Source organism: Nicotiana tabacum, chromosome 22 (genome assembly GCF_000715075.1).
Source record: "Nicotiana tabacum cultivar K326 chromosome 22, ASM71507v2, whole genome shotgun sequence".
Classification (NCBI taxonomy): Eukaryota; Viridiplantae; Streptophyta; class Magnoliopsida; order Solanales; family Solanaceae; genus Nicotiana; species Nicotiana tabacum.
Window position 1 is genome coordinate 105,107,851 of NC_134101.1, and position 16,194 is coordinate 105,124,044.

The window sequence follows — 16,194 nt, forward strand, 5'->3', positions numbered from 1 at the left end:
CTATCCCGACTAATCTGTCACCAAGTTGACATCAATCTTTGGGACCCCATTAGACTAAGCAACCATAACACTAGCATATCTCACTTGTTTTTTTGCAGATGATATTACCCTCATGGCAAAAGCTGATAAAAGAAACCTACAAATCATCAAAGAATGCCTTAATATTTTCTGCAATATGTCTGGTCAAAAGATCAATATGGGGCAATCAAACATTTTGTTCTCCCAAAACTGTCCTATTCAAGTTACCAAAGAAATTGCATCAGGTTTTAACATCAATATAGCCAATAAGTTTGGCAACTACTTGGGGTTTCCAATTCTTAACAATGCTCCCAAAGCAAACGACTACCAATTCATCATTGAGAAAATGCGGGCCAAACTTTCAAATTGAAAAACCAATTTTCTAAACATAGCTGGTAGGACTACCTTAGCCCTTGCTACTCTCAACTCTATCCCAAACCGTGCTATGCAATATAATTTGCTCCCAAAAAAAACCCTTAAACTTATTGATCAAATTCAAAGGAATTTTGTTTGGGGCAATACATCAAATCAGAAAAAACTTCACCTTATTAATTAGAACACTGTTACCAAGCCCAAAACTCTAGGAGTCTAGGAATGAAAGATGCCCTTTCAAAGAATAAAGTTTTACTATCTAGTCTCTCTTGGAGACTTATTAACAATACCTCTTCACCATAGGCAAATCTCCTAATACGCAAATACTGCAAAAGGAATATCAAACACACCTCTTTCATTTGGAAAAGTGTTGTTACTGGCTGGAAAATTTGTAACCAAGGAATTCAATGGCTTCCGGGCAAAAACTCTAATCTTAAAGTTGGGAGACCTAATGGATCCCTCAACTCTCAACTCTTAGAGCTAGCATTGAGGGCCCTCTAAACAAAAATGAAGCTAACCTTCCTATTAAGAAATTATACCACAAAGGAAGATGGAATTTTCAGGAAACTTCTTTTACTATCCCTTCCTCTATCATGGACAAAATCAATTCTATCCTCTTACCCCTCCAAAGCATAGATAAACCCCTTTGGAGTCTCAACCCAAACGGGATATTCAACACAAAATCTTGCTACAACTTACTAATCCAAGGGGACATTAGTAACCAAGACTTTGTGTGGATATGGAAACTGCCTTGACCTTACAAAATAAGATACTTCTTTTGGCAAATCCTTCACAATAAGATTCCTTGCCGTTCATATCTCCATCACATTGGAATAAATATAAACCACAATTGCCCTAGTTGCAAAAACCAAGAGGAAACCATCACTCATATTTCCTCACATGTCCCATAGTCTCAGCGATATGGAGACAGTTCAATATCACAAATATGAACACTGATTCTGAAAAACACTGGTTAACCAAGCTGAGAGACATAAACCCAATTCCCTTGAAAATTCCTTGGAACAATCTCCTACCTTTCCTTCTATGGGGGATCTGGATCAATAGAAACAACAACAATATCAATAACACCCACTACTCCCCCCGTATGAAAGACATCTCTAACCTAGCCTATGAATTCCTCTTTTTCAACTCCACTGGCACAACAACTGTGGATAAACCCAGCATTAACATAAAATGGTATCCCCCACAACACGACTGGTATAAACTAAACACGAAGGTAATAAATCTTGTATTGGGGAGTGTTCTGCAACAACAAAGGAATATGGATATTAGGTTATCAGAAAATGGATAAGGCTATATCACCTCTGCATGCAGAACTTCAAGCAATCCATGAAGGCATGAAAATAGCAACCCATTACAACCTATTTCCACTAAAAATCGAAACAGACTACACTGATGCTATCCATGCACTTAATAATGATCATCTTGTTATGACTAATATTATTCATGCATGCAGGTTATTGATGCTCCAGCGGAAGGACCTGTCCCTACGACATAACTTCCGGGAAGGAAACCAAGTAGCTCATCTTTTGGCAACAGATGCAAACAAAGTCACCTTTTGGCAACCATGCACGAAGTCAGCAAAACTACATCCAGCACCACCTCATTTTTTTAACTCTCAACTTGCTAAAGATATGGATGTTGTTTACCTTTCCAAGAATTCACTAGATATTACGGCTTGTAATAGACTAATACTCCTAGGCAACCAGAATGTCACAAACATTGGGATACCAAGTCGTGACAAGCTGCATTCTCAGATCTTATGTACTAAGAACAATCTTTAATGCTTTTATAATATAAATATTCTTATTATAAAAAAAAAGAGATTTCCTTGGTGAAACAATAACGTCCCGACACATGTTAGTCTATAGAAGAGGGAAGAATTACAAGCATGATTAGAGGAATTCATATGACAAGATATACTATATTGATGACCCAACCTTCCCTCAACTAATTCAAGAACAAAACCAACCAAAATGGTTCAACAACTTCCCCATAGCTCTATTAGCTCATGCGTATGATAAATCTACCTTCCATAATCAACCCAAACCCAAAATTGAAGAATTTGGGGAAAGAAATTCTTATCCTTTTGAAGTCCTAGCAAGTTCCTTTTGATGAAATTCCAAGGTTTGATTCAAAGTAGAGTAGTGAAATCCTTAGTCCTCCCTTTCCTCTCTCTAGAATGACTCTCTCCTCTCTCAAAAATGTGAGGTAATCCCTAAAAAATAAACCCTCAGGCTAGATAAACGAAATAGGGGCCGAGTTATAAAATTAAGAAATGAAACCCCCATGTAAATCTGCAGTCGCATATACGATCTCATAATACTTATGCGATCCGTAAAATGAACCGCATAATGGCCCTCTAGAACTAGGCGTTTCTGCTTCACTCTACGATAGGTCTGTGGTCCGGAGACCAATCCTGCAGTCGCATAATGGATTGCATAACCTCCTTCCAAAATTTCTCATGCTGGATTTGCGATGGGATCTGTGGCCCGCAAAACGGTATTGCGGCCGCATAATAGGCTGCATAATGGTCCTCAAAATTGGCAATCTTGCTGCTTCATTCCGCAGCCGATCTGCAGTCCACAAACTAGTTCTGCGGTCGCATAGTAGACCGCAGAATTGCCATGTTATGGAAAGCTTTTCCTTCAATTCCCCAACGCACGTAGCAACTCCAAAAGTCCGTACGTTGCCTTACCTCGGCACCACAAAACCTTGGGTTCTAGGTGAAATTTCACGGGGCCTCAAACAAATATTGTGAGAACAATTTCAAATAGTATATGTACCAAGATTTCTATGTTTTTGTAATATCTCTAACATATTTAAGCATTAATATAAATATTTCTTATTTTGTGAAAAAATAATATAAGTATTTTTCTCGCCCACTCGCACCATCAATCGAAGCAAAACAGGGACATTTGTCTTATCACACCCCTTCTTCTTGACCCCAAAATGCGCCCATATTCGTTTTTAACCCGACCAAAATCCGAATCTGAAACCCCTCGATTCTCATCCTTCATTTTTCATTAGAAACCCTAAGACCCCTAACGCTAAGGGTCTTTTTGAAAACCCACCATTTGCTTGCCTTTGTCACTGCAATTGGAGTTGAATTTCACCTGTATATTGATATCGATGCTCCTATTTTCGTAAATATGGATGATTCTGATGATGAAACTCGGTACCCTTCAAGACCCAACTCCATTTACAGTTCTTCTCTTCGATCGAGGCGCTCTATTCGAAACCCTAGTTCTTGTTCCAGAAATACCCATTATCATGGGTATAATAACAATGAATTTCAATATGACTATGATGATGAATCTGATGAAGAAGAAGCAGAGCAAGAATTTAGCAGTGGAGAAAATGGGTATCATAGTTTTCAAAAGAGGAGGAAATTGGAAACTTTAGTGTCAAATTACGAGTTTGCCCCTCGTTCCGGGAGTTCTCATAGTTTACAGGGTGGAATGTGGAGTGAAGAGGAGAGTTTTGTGTTGTTGGAAGTGTGGGGTGAGAGGTACTTGGAGTTGGGCCGGCGGAGCTTACGGGCCGAAGATTGGGCTGAAGTTGCAGAGAAGGTAACAGAAATGATTGGGGTAGAAAAGAGTGAAATTGAGTGTAGGAATCAATTAGATGTGTTAAAGAAGAAGTACAAGAAGGAGATAACCAAAATGGAGAAAACTGGGGGTGGGTTTCATAGCAAGTGGCCATTTTTCAAGAAAATGGATATGTTGATGAATTTGAGGATGAAAGGGCATTGTGGATTGGGATGTGGGCTCGATTCGGGAGAATATGTGTTTATGGACCCACGAATGTACTTGGATAGGTCGAATGTGTTGGATGAGATGAGGGATAGTCCAGCAGGATCGGATGCGGATAATGATGAAGAAGAGGAGGTGGAGGAGCTGGGTTCGGGAGGATGGGAGGGTGATAATGAATCAGCTAAGCTGCTAGCTGATTCAATTCAAAGGTTTGGGAAGATATATGAGAAGATTGAGAATAGTAAGAGGAAACAGATGATGGAGTTGGAGAAGATGAGAAGGGATTTCCAGAGGGAGTTGGAGTTGCAGAAGAAACAGATTGTTGAGAGGGCACAGGAGGAAATCGCTAAGATAAGGGACAATTATGACGATGAGGACAATGGAGATGAGGATGATGAGGAGACTGACAATATTTCAGGTGAGAAGCATAGGGGCTGATGAAGGTAATTTGAATTTGCTTGCAGTGTGAAAATAGTTCTTATTGAGCAAGTGAACTGGCCTACTTTAATATGGTTCCTTTTATGTAAACCTCATTAGATGATAGTAGTATGTTACTACGTTATGAAAATTTTGTTGTGTAGCTTCTTGCACAACTTCGACTAACCTGTTCAGGAAGTAATCAACTATGAGATTGCTGATCAGTTTTTTCTTCCTTGATTTGGTAAGTCAAAATACTATTAGTCTAATGCACCTAACAACGATAGTATACGACAAGAGAGTACATCAGACATGTAAAATGCAAAATCTTACTCTAACTAATTATACATTATAGAGTACACCTCATAAAAACTGTTTTCACCCGTGTGTATATGTATATCCCCTATTTTTCTACACATGTTACATCCATTTAATCCAAATTATACTGAAAATCCCTTCTTTTAACAAATTATGCTTGTGTTAAAGCACTCTACTCAGTCTCCAAGTTCTCTTATCTTTACCTTATCCACTCCTTCCTCCCTTTCTACTCCACAGCGTGGCCTCTCACAGATTTTGTCACATCTTATACCCCAATTTTGCCTCCATATTGCAGAATATTTTCTGTACTATACCTAACTTATTTCCGTTCTTATTCTGTAAATTCACCTTTCTGCCATCGCGATTTATTGAACATGTCAATCTCTTCAATTCCAATATATTCTTCCCTCCGTGATCAGATTTTTTAGCAACAGGGAGGGTTTTGTTGTCCTCCCCTCCCCTTCTCTCCTATAGTCTCTTCCTATTTTGACATTAGGGTTAAGGCCTCATCCTCATCCTCATGCCCATAGATTGAAACACCTAAAAACTAAGGAAGTTGCAGATTTCCCATTGATTAAATACCTAATTATCATCCTTTGTTTGCTCTACATTTTCGCTCTTTATATCCTTGTTGGTCTTCTTCACAATATGCTTGTCGGAATCCCCACTCTCATATTTCGTTGCTCTTTCTCCATATTGAAAGCGTGGCTTCTTGCTCCTATAGGTATGGGTATAATTCTAATCATTTGCCGTTGTGGATTCCTGCTTTGCTCGTTGCACACTTTGTTTACCACGGCCCCCTCCCTCCCCCCGATTTTGGATTGTGATATCACAAGTCAGCCTCCATTCCTGATTTTTATTGGGTCTCAACACTTGTTTTGAAAGTTTGGATGTTAAGGTAGGTTGAGCCTGTAAGCAGGTTAATAGAAATGTTTTTCAGCAAAGTTCCACAAGATGAGCTTGTGGTAATCTCCTTATTCAGCCTTTGTCCTTGCTACTGAATAAGGTTATAAATGTCCATTAACTCGTCAAAGTGAGAAATCTAAATCATTAACATCTTCGGGTATCTATCTACTCATATGATGCTCTTTATCAAAAAAAAAATTGGAACTCACATGACGCTGAACGTATTTGTATTTTCGATCAGCTAATTTAATGTTGTTAACGGAAAATGCTGATTTAGCTCAAAAAATTTCATTCGACCAACCCAACTAGCTTGGGATTGAGGCATAATTAGTGTTTTTTTAATAGTCAGATCCATGACAGAATCTAGTGGGGTATCCCAATGGATCATAATACCCTTAGCTCAAGTGTTGGTAAAGGGAAAATGCAGTTGTCAATTTTGGGGGAAGTTCCACCCCTTTCATATAGTGCGTTGTGGAAGATTGGGCTAGTTAATAAAGTATTTTGGCTAGAATATTCCATTCAGACGTTGTTTCATTGTCTTATGATAGGTTAGTAAAAAGATGAAACAACAGTAACTGATCCCACCTTAAAGATAGGGATGATTATTATTACTTGAAGTTGTTGTGAAGGAGAAATTAGATATATATATCCTAATGCACACAATGCTTTGTCGGTTTCTGTAGAAGATGCTTGCTAGAAGTTATTCTAGACATTTGCTCTTTTTAACTGAAAAAGAGGGTTCATTTGTACATCATTCTTTCAAGGTGTAATTGGGACACTAGGATGAAGCTTTCATTTCCTTTTTCCTTTTTTACTTGAGGTCTCATGCGTTAGTAGATTTTATATGCAAATGCATGTCTCTGTATGCACATGTATACTTTGTGCAAATGCGAATTTCTAGGACACCCAAGAAATTGTGTTTGCATGGGTGGTTAGATTCTCAATTGTATGGAGCTGTCTTGTTCAACTCTAAAATAACTTCACAGCTGGAGCAAGCTTTAAATTTGAGCCAGTCCCAATGTACCCAAAGGCCAGTGAAAAACCAAAAGTCATCTTGATTTAAAGCTCATTTCTTAAATAGGGTTGATTTATTTTTGGTAGCTTGAATTGGGGTAAATGTATCTGTTAACTTGTCCTTATTTTAAAAAAAAAAAACAGAAACATTTGTTACCTTGTTTGAAAGGAAATATGAGAGCGTACATTGATCGACATACAAATGCATTTCCCTATTGGCTTTTTGATGTAATTGAGCTAGACAGCCTATACTAAATTCCTCTCTTTGCAGTAATGAATTTGAGTTTTTGCTTTTTGTGTAAGAGCACGTTTGGCCAAGCTGTCAAAAACGACTTATTCGGAAAAGTACTTTTCTTTAGAAGTGCTTTTTCTAAAAGTATTTTGAAAAAAAAAAATAGTTTGTGTTTGACCAATTCATTAAATTCATTTGAGAAGTACTTTTTGCAACATTTGGTAAACAAATTGTGTTTGATCATCTTTCTAAAAAGTGTTTTTGAGTGTCCAATTACCAAAAAGGATAGTACCAAGCTTTTATAAAGTATTTTAAAGAGAAACATAAATTTAAATATTTGTTGTAAGACTTTTATTATTTTTTATTCTTTTTAATTAAAAATTAAAAATTATCATAAAGTAAATATACATATTAAAGATTTAAATCAATATAATATATATATTTATACTAAATTAATAATATTACCTAGTATAATTACTTATTGCTTACGTGATGATAATATTCAACTTAACGTTATCATAGTTTCTTCAGATTTTATCATTGAACTTGCACCAGATTAGACCATCCTAATCGGCTGAAGTGAGTCTCGGGATGATTTCCGGCTTAAATTTCTTCCACACATATATTAAAATGGTTTTGCCATTTCTTCATCCCATTTAGCCTTCTCAGTTGTTATCTAGTGTCACTTTCTTGCTCATTTTCTTTTCAATATGCATTAAGTACATTTGATTAATAATACTAAACAAATAAGAGAACTAAAAATCTGTCATGTCAAAAAAGGAGAAAGATAAAAAAAAAGAGCATCAAGGGAAAAGCTTTCAATTGGTAATCACTTATATTATTAAAAATAAGTGTTATTGCACATCAAAGTCTAAAAAAAAAATCAGTAGTCACCTTCAAAAAGTATTTGATGTATCATTGGTACATGCACTCACGTTAATAAAGAATAGATAAAAATACATACTAGATATTGTGTATAATAAATTGGTACACTACAAAAGGAAAAAAATAAATCATACCTTATGAAGAAAGTACTTGAATTTGTTATTAGTTTTGTTGTTTCAAAGAGGAATAAGATACACAAAGGAAGAAACTGCACAAAAAATAGGGAGAAAGGTCTATTTGTAGTAATATATAGGACTTCTTATTTTGCAGAAAGGAATTCGAGGAGCTGATCTATTAAAGTTACAAAGAGAGTTTGAGGAGATCTATTACTTTAGAGAAATAAAAAACAAGATTAGTGAAAAAAGAATTTGAAAAGTTGCAAGACATTACACAAAGAAAAAATCATAAACAAGAAAAGTCAAAAAAGTATTTGCTACAATTCATGTATCTGATGTCTTTAATTTAAAAGAAGGGTAGAAACTAAAAACAAAGAAGAAAAAGAAAAGGCTTAAATTATTGAGGAATAATTTGAAAAATAAAAATTTATAGTGAGGATAATTTTATCTTGGATAAATTAATTTTCTGCCTCTGCTCCTGCTTTTTGGAAGAAGTTAGAATTTTTTGCATCCCAAAAGCAGAAAAATTAATTCTGCTGCTGATCAAAAGCACTTTTTTGTCTTGGCCAAACAACTCAAATTTCTAAATAATTACTTTTTTGGAGAGAAAAAGTACTTTTGGCATCTCAAATGCTTGGCCAAAGGCTCTAATTCACACTCTGCATCATTCACTTGATGATGGATGCAATGCAATACTTTATTTGCAATCTCATATATCTATCTATCTATATATATATATATATATATATATATTTTCCATTGCTAGAAGGTCCCATTAAGTGAAGAATTTCACCCTTCCTGTTATACCCTTGAATATCTGTTTGTAATTGTCGTGTTCAGACGGGAAAGCTACCTTTGATATAACTGTCTTGACAAGATTGTTGGAGGAAGCTTGGCTAATCTTCACCTTGTACTCAACATCCGCGAGCTACATTCAAAAACCATTTAAATGGCATAAGCCAAAACTCTGAAACATATTTCAACAATTTGATTATTTGAAACATTTATGAGAAAGGAAAGATTCGATGAGATCCATGGAACAATTCTTAGATACCAAGCACTAGCTCCCAGTGCGACTTCATAAAAAGCAATCAAAGAGAAGATCAAAGAGAATGAAACACATGTAGTGGTTATTATAGCGATTCCTTCTTTTCCTTGAAAACGTCCGAAACAACCTGCTATAAAATTGCCGAGCAGGGGTAAAAATATAATAAGTAGATACATAATTTCGAGTGTAATCAAACAACCAAAAATCAGACAATGACGGAGCGGCCCGTGAATGATCCAAAAATCGTTTTTGACTACGGAGCAATTATCTGGATTTGGAGCTTATTTATTAAAGTAAAATAAAATAGGTGTGGTGTACATATACATAAAATAGCATTTCTTGCTGCATGGTATTGATGTTAATAATTTTGATGTCTAGATTATTATGGCTGGTAATGTAATTGCTTGCTTTCTATTGAGTTGACTGGCTGTGTGCTCAGAGACGATGTTTCTCACGAAGGATTTTGTTATTTGTTTACCTCCTTTGCAGGATAAAAGATTAAAAATTAGAGCTAAATCACTAAATATTCCCCTTTGAAGCACTCAGTGACTGGAAAAGAGCAGCAATTTCAAGTTATTCTGCAAATATTTGGTTTTGCTTTGTACTAAGCGTGTGGACAATGCCCAATTTTTCCTGTCATTTGGTCATGAGGTTAATTCAAGTGTTTTCCCTTATGGTAAAATCATAAATTTGCTCTATTATCAGCAAATTCGATGCCTACTGTATTGTGTTGTATCAGCTCTTGTTTGTTGTATGCACCACAAGAATTACGGAGCTTAAGTATGAAGGGAAACGAACTCGACAACATTCATTGTTTTGTCCTCTTCTTTGTGCACGCTTAGCTTAGCTAGGAGGTTCCACTATTTTAGTTGGCTCACTTCTGAGTTTATACAGTTAGTGAAATTTCGAAGGACTGACCCTAGTTTATTCCGGAAACAACTTCTCTGCCTTCTTGAAGGTAGGAGTAAGGTCTGCCTTGCATTTATCCTCCCCAAACCCCACTTGTAGGAATACATTGAGTTTATTATTGTTATTGTTGTTCCCCTAGTTTTTTCCCTGCTATCTATGACAACATTCTTAGAGAAGCATTTTGTGGTTTGAGATACATTGGTTTGACTTCATTTAGACCTGTCAACCTTGGAGCCATCTTTGAAGTCTCTGCGAACAAGTTTTACATATCTTATTGGTCAATTAAGGCTTCTTGATTTCAATTTTCTTTTGGCATGAAGAACATGTACGACCAGAACTATACATAAACTCATGATTCTCTCTTAGGATTGAGTAGTTTTTATGTGCTCTTACTGGATTGTCTTTATGTGATGGCGTTTGGGGTCATTTCACATAATAATAATATTAAGAACATAAATTTAATTATGAGATTGTTGGACGGTCTCTAGCTTTTCATTTTGGAGAACAATGCAACATGGGTTCCTTTACATGGAAAGGTAATTCCAAATGCTAAAATTGGCAGGTTGAGAGATATTATGGATTGAATTTAAGAATTTGGATACGATGAAGAGATGGAGGACTAGAGGTAAGAAAAGTAGGAGAATTGAGGGAATGAATGTTATGGGTGAGTTGTGTTATTATACTATTGATGAGATGGGATAGCCGAGTAAGAGGCATTAGTGGTTGATGATCAATATGGTAAGTGGTAATCCTACCCATGACTTGTTCCCTAGAATAGAATGTTTATTTCCTTCAATAGCCATGTGATTTGAGTTGAGAATCTATGAAACAAACTTTAGACCTATTTTGCAGTATGGTCAAGAATATGCTAGTAAGATGCATACAAAGTATTTTATGACTTGTTTTCGGGTGCTTATACAATTAATGCTTACTCATTTAGAATATGTTTTATTTTTTACTCCTTTATCCTTATTGTTACAAGTTTGCAAATTTATCAATTTTGGAAAAATAATCTGATCTTTTATTTTTGGATCTTTGTGTGTATAGCTTCATTAGAATTATTAGTCTCATTCATTTAATGTGTAAAAAAAAATTAGGAAAATATGTTTTATTGGAGTAAACGCAAAATAAAAAAGAAAAGTAGGAAACTGCAATTTATTGAAAGTTTATATAAATATTGTCTAATATTTTTCATCCTTATTATTTCTAACTTACTCTTTTTTCTAATTTCTTTCATCACTAGCACCAATGCTATTCTTATGGAAATGTTTTAGGTATCCCTCAACTTGAAAAATAACTTGGAAAACAAATGGGGTTCTTTTTCTAATTAATTAATAACTCTAAAAACGTAATTATTTATTTTCAATATTAAAGGAACTAATTAAATTTTATTGCATTGAATTTTTAATATGATCTCTTCCCCATAATAAATATTTCACTATAACATCAATTAAGAATGTTATAGGTTTCAGGAGCTAGATTAGTTCACGATGAACAAGTAAGAATTGCCTCAACCAAAATTAATAGAATTGGACCTAAAAAAGCCATTCAGGTTCGTTATCGATTAGGTATCAATAGAAACATAAAAATAAAAGAATAAACTAAGTATCAAATCGACCAAATTGAACAAATGATCGGTTATGAAAGGAATTACAATTATATTATGGCATTTAAGGATTTTCGGACTTGTGTATGTCTAGGACTTGAGAGTTGTATGGGATGGTGCCAAGACTTGCGATATTCCTATGTCATTTTTGACTCTACATGTAAGAATTAGAGAGATGCAAGAATTTCACGACCCCAATCTCCTGCCGTAAGATCTCGTGATGACACCTAATCTCTAAGACTAGGTAAGCCTAACAAACATTAAGAAATAATGAAAATAATAATAAAATTTCAAATTTAAACCAACCATCTATCATAAAAGAACTCCATAATATAGCTAACAATAACTCCCAAAATTTGGTGAGACTACGTCATAAGCTCTACACGAGTAATTGAAACATCCCTAATACATCACTATCTACATAAGAGTACGTAAGAGAAAACAAGGACAGAGGGTGACTCCGAGGCCTGTGAATACTGGCAGGTATACCTTGAAGTCTCCGATCTGAAAGCTCAACTCACTGGTGCCTAGCCTGATATGAGGTACATGGATCTGCACAAAAAGATGTGCAGAAGTATAGTATGAGTACACCACAATGGTACCCAGTAAGTATCAAGCCTAACCTCGTTAGAGTAGTGACGAAGTTAGGTCAAGACACCTACTGCAATAAATAAAGACTGAACATGTATGGTACAGTATAATAATGGAAACAAGGAAATAATACAATGAAAGAATACAACAAGATAAGCTACACTGAAATTAAGGCAAGAAAGGCATCAAAGGGGAAACAAAATAATAAGAACACTAGGGAAACGATGCAGATAAACACAAGTGATGTAAATGAATGATAACAACAAGAATTACATCCGAGGTACAACCTTGTATCTCATTCCATAATCACAATCACAATCTTTCCTTATCTCACCGCATGAGCCTTACATTTAGTTTTGAAATTATTATCTTTTTCTGAAATAGCTACTCGTGTTCTAGTCCACCTTATCACACCGCATGGCTTCAAGTAGTTCCCCTACTGGCAACACGCGTATCAAGCCCACTTTATCTCACTACATGCGTATCAACCCCTATCCTTATACCACCACATGCGTATCGATATCACAACTCGCACCTCAAGTTTCCAATTACCACAACTTGCCAAAAGAATCAACAATAATAATATTTCCATAACAATAGCCCATGGCTCCACCACAAAGTGTACAAGAGTCTCAACAATAGCAACTAAAAGTGAATAGCTCAACATGTATGGTATTTCAACTATTTACAACTTTTCCTCAATGTGATCATGACTTTTACAACTTTAACACTGAAACTCAATAATAAGATATTCCAAGAAATAACAACTTCAAGTAAGGTAACTCAACAATTGAATAATTAACAAGATAATAAAAAAACAGTAACTCCAACTAAGAATGTAAATGCAATTAATAAGTAAGAGATGTGACAAGTATTAAGAATGTCAAATAAAGCAGTAGGATAAGTTAATGATGGAAGAAATAATATGTTATGATAATACGATTAAAGACAGAAAAAAGTTAAATAGCCTAAACCGGTCAATTACCATATATAGCCCATGTACCCACTCGTCACCTTGCGTACACGGATTTCACATACCACAATTAGCACAAAATAACACCAATCCTAAGGGGTAATTCCCCCACACAAAGTTAGGCAAGATACTTACCTCAAAACACGCTAACTAATCCACTAGTAAGCATTTTCAACGAATATCTAACTCCGAATGGCTCGAATCTAGCTAAAATAACTTTATACCATAAATACAAACCATAGGAAACTATTCCGGATAATAAAGTTGAAATATTTAAAGAAAAATTAAAAAAGTCAACTCAAAAATTCAACCTGATCCCGCATCTTGTAACCCGACCAAAATTACAATATCCAAACACCCATTATATAACGAGTCCAACCATGCTAAAATTACTCAATTCCGACCTCAAATCAACCTTCAAATCCTCAAAATATAGTCTATGAAGTTTTCACAATTGTTTTTCCAATTTTTCAACTTAAAGCATTAATTAAATGGTAAAAACAATAATGGATTCATGTATAATAATCAAATACGAGTCTAAATCACTTACTCCAATCAACTCCTTGAAAATCTCTCTCGAAATCGCTCAAAATCGAGGTCTCTAACACAAAAGATGAAGAAGGGGAATAAACTTTCTCTATTTCTGCCTAGCGATTACCGCTTCTACGGCTAATTTGTCGCTTCTGCGACTCCGCACCTGTAGAAGTTCCATCGTAGTTGCGTCTTCCACTTAAGCCTAGGAAAATCCGCTTATGTAGACAAAAATACGCATCTCCGTTTTCGCTCATGTGGACAAGGAGCGAGTTATGTGCACACGCTTCTGCGACCACATGCCAAACTAGCCCAATCCGCATCTATGACCAGTTCCTCCGCATCTGCGGGGTTCGCAGATGGCATAAATCTTCTCACATCTGCGGTCATAGCCAAGCCCACTAGAATTTTGCTTTTATGATAAGCTACCATACATGTGCGTCCGCACCTGTGGCCAAGCCCACTGCAGGTGCGATGACACCAGACTTCAGGAACTTTCAGCAATCAACAAGACTAAAAATGATCCTGATTTCAATTCGATTCGCACTCGGGCCCCCCGGTACCCCGTCCGAATATAGCACAAGTTCAAAAACACATAGCGAACCTACTCGAGACCTAAAATCACATAAAAAAATATCGATTCTATGAATCTCAACCCAATTCACACCTATTGAAACCATGAATATCCAACTTCAAAAACTATTGCGATTAATACCAAACCGACCCAAATCTTCAACTTTCTAACTTTCACCAATTCAAGCCAAAATGACCTACGGACCACCAAATCAATATCCGAACATGCTGCTCAGTCCAAAATCACCATACAAAGTGACCAGAACCATCAAATAAGCTTCCAACTTTGGGCCTAAGCATCTTATTTCACTTAGAAGCTCACCCGAAACCAAAACCAACTACCCTGGCAAGTCACATAACCACAATATAACATAGAGGAGACAATAAATAGGAAACAGGGGCTAAAATACACAAAACGACAGGGCGGGTCGTTACATCCCCCCCTTAAAACAAACATTAGTCCTCGAACAAGTTTAGAGACATACCTGAAGTGGTGAAAAGATGAGGATTACGACTACACATATCATGCTCGGTCTCCCAAGTGTCCTCCTTGACTGGTTGACCCCTCTACTGAACCTTCATTGAAGCAATGTCCTTTCATTTCAACTTTCGGACCTGCCTATCCAAGATGGCCACAGTCTTCTCAACATAAGACAAATCCTTGTCTAATTGGACTGAGCTGAAATCTAAAACATGGGACGGATCACCGTGATACTTCCGGAGCATAGAAACATGGAACACCAGATGAAAGCAGACAGACCAGGTGGCAATGCAAGCTTGTAGGCCACATCTCCCACTCTCTCAAGGATCTCAAAAGGTGAGATATACCTAGGGCACAACTCTCCCATCTTCGCGAACCTCATCACACCCTTCATGGGTAAAACTCAGAGAAAGACTCGCTCTCTAAACATAAATGCAACATTACGAACCTTTCGATCCGCATAACTTTTCTCTCTAGATTGGGCTATTCGGAGCCGATCCTGGATCAACTTGACCTTCTCTAAGGCATCTCGAATGTCACGCCCAACCTCGGGAGGCACGACTAACGCTCAATCGAGTAAACCCGACTGAGCAAGCATGTAAAGATTCATTCTACCCAAACTAATTCATGAATAAAGAGGAGATGAACTCCATTAATCATACTTCGTAAATATTTCATTAACAACCTCCATTTTGTTTCCATTAGCCATTTCAACCATAACATCCAAACTATGACAATTTTGTTTTTATAGATATGAAGAAAAACATATTTGCCAAATACCAATATTTCTAATTTAATTTCCAATATCAAACACCGCCCATAACCTGTCTACGGAGCCTCTAAATACAACTGAAGAGTAATATGGAAATGCCGTCAACAAGGCTCTAGCTATACCTCAAAATAAAAAGTACATGATAAAACAACGGTACATGATCCTGAAATGAAGTGGGGCTCACCAAGTCAGCTGAAAGGAAGATGCGTCACTAGCTACGACCAACACTGCCTGCTATGGAACCACCTACATACATTTAAAGATGTAGCACCCCCGGCAAAAAGGACGTTAGTGCCGTCGAATTGCGCTAGTATGTATAACTAAACACCATCCCATTAGAAAGAATAACCATACAAGAACAAAGAAATCATAAGGATTCAACAAAAGCTTTAAACAATTACCACATCATCAAATAAAAGGAATCACATAGCTTTCACATAATTTCCATAGCTTTAGGTTGGGATATTTCATACTGTTGCACCATCATCACAATACCACTGCCTTTTTGTGCGGAGTTTGATCACGACCCAATCGGCTAGGTTGCCTCATTTGAGACATGTACCTCAGTTACAATTCCATTCTCACCTTTCGGTTTCAATATCAGCACAATACCACCATGTGTACGGCATGACATCCGATCACGGCCCGATCGGCTA

General features: G+C 36.4%; 1 protein-coding gene across 2 annotated transcripts; it reads left to right on the forward strand.

Moving 5' to 3' along the window:
• The first annotated feature begins 3,326 nt into the window (after positions 1–3,326).
• On the forward strand, positions 3,327–9,926 carry LOC107815799 (trihelix transcription factor ENAP2). Of its 2 annotated transcripts, none has more exons than XM_016641431.2 (2): positions 3,327–4,609; positions 9,592–9,926. In XM_016641431.2, exon 1 carries the CDS (start codon positions 3,564–3,566, stop codon positions 4,602–4,604), a length of 1,041 nt encoding a protein of 346 aa, XP_016496917.1. In that variant the 5' UTR covers positions 3,327–3,563; the 3' UTR covers positions 4,605–4,609; positions 9,592–9,926. The 2 variants fall into 2 exon arrangements, with proteins under 2 accessions (XP_016496917.1, XP_016496918.1); XM_016641432.2 differs by having other exon boundaries at positions 3,327–4,584.
• The last annotated feature ends 6,268 nt before the right edge of the window (positions 9,927–16,194 follow it).

What these genes read in the sequence shown, in the direction of transcription:
- LOC107815799 (XM_016641431.2), top strand. Translation starts at nt 3,564, where the DNA reads ATGGATGATTCTGATGATGAAACTCGGTACCCTTCAAGACCCAACTCC.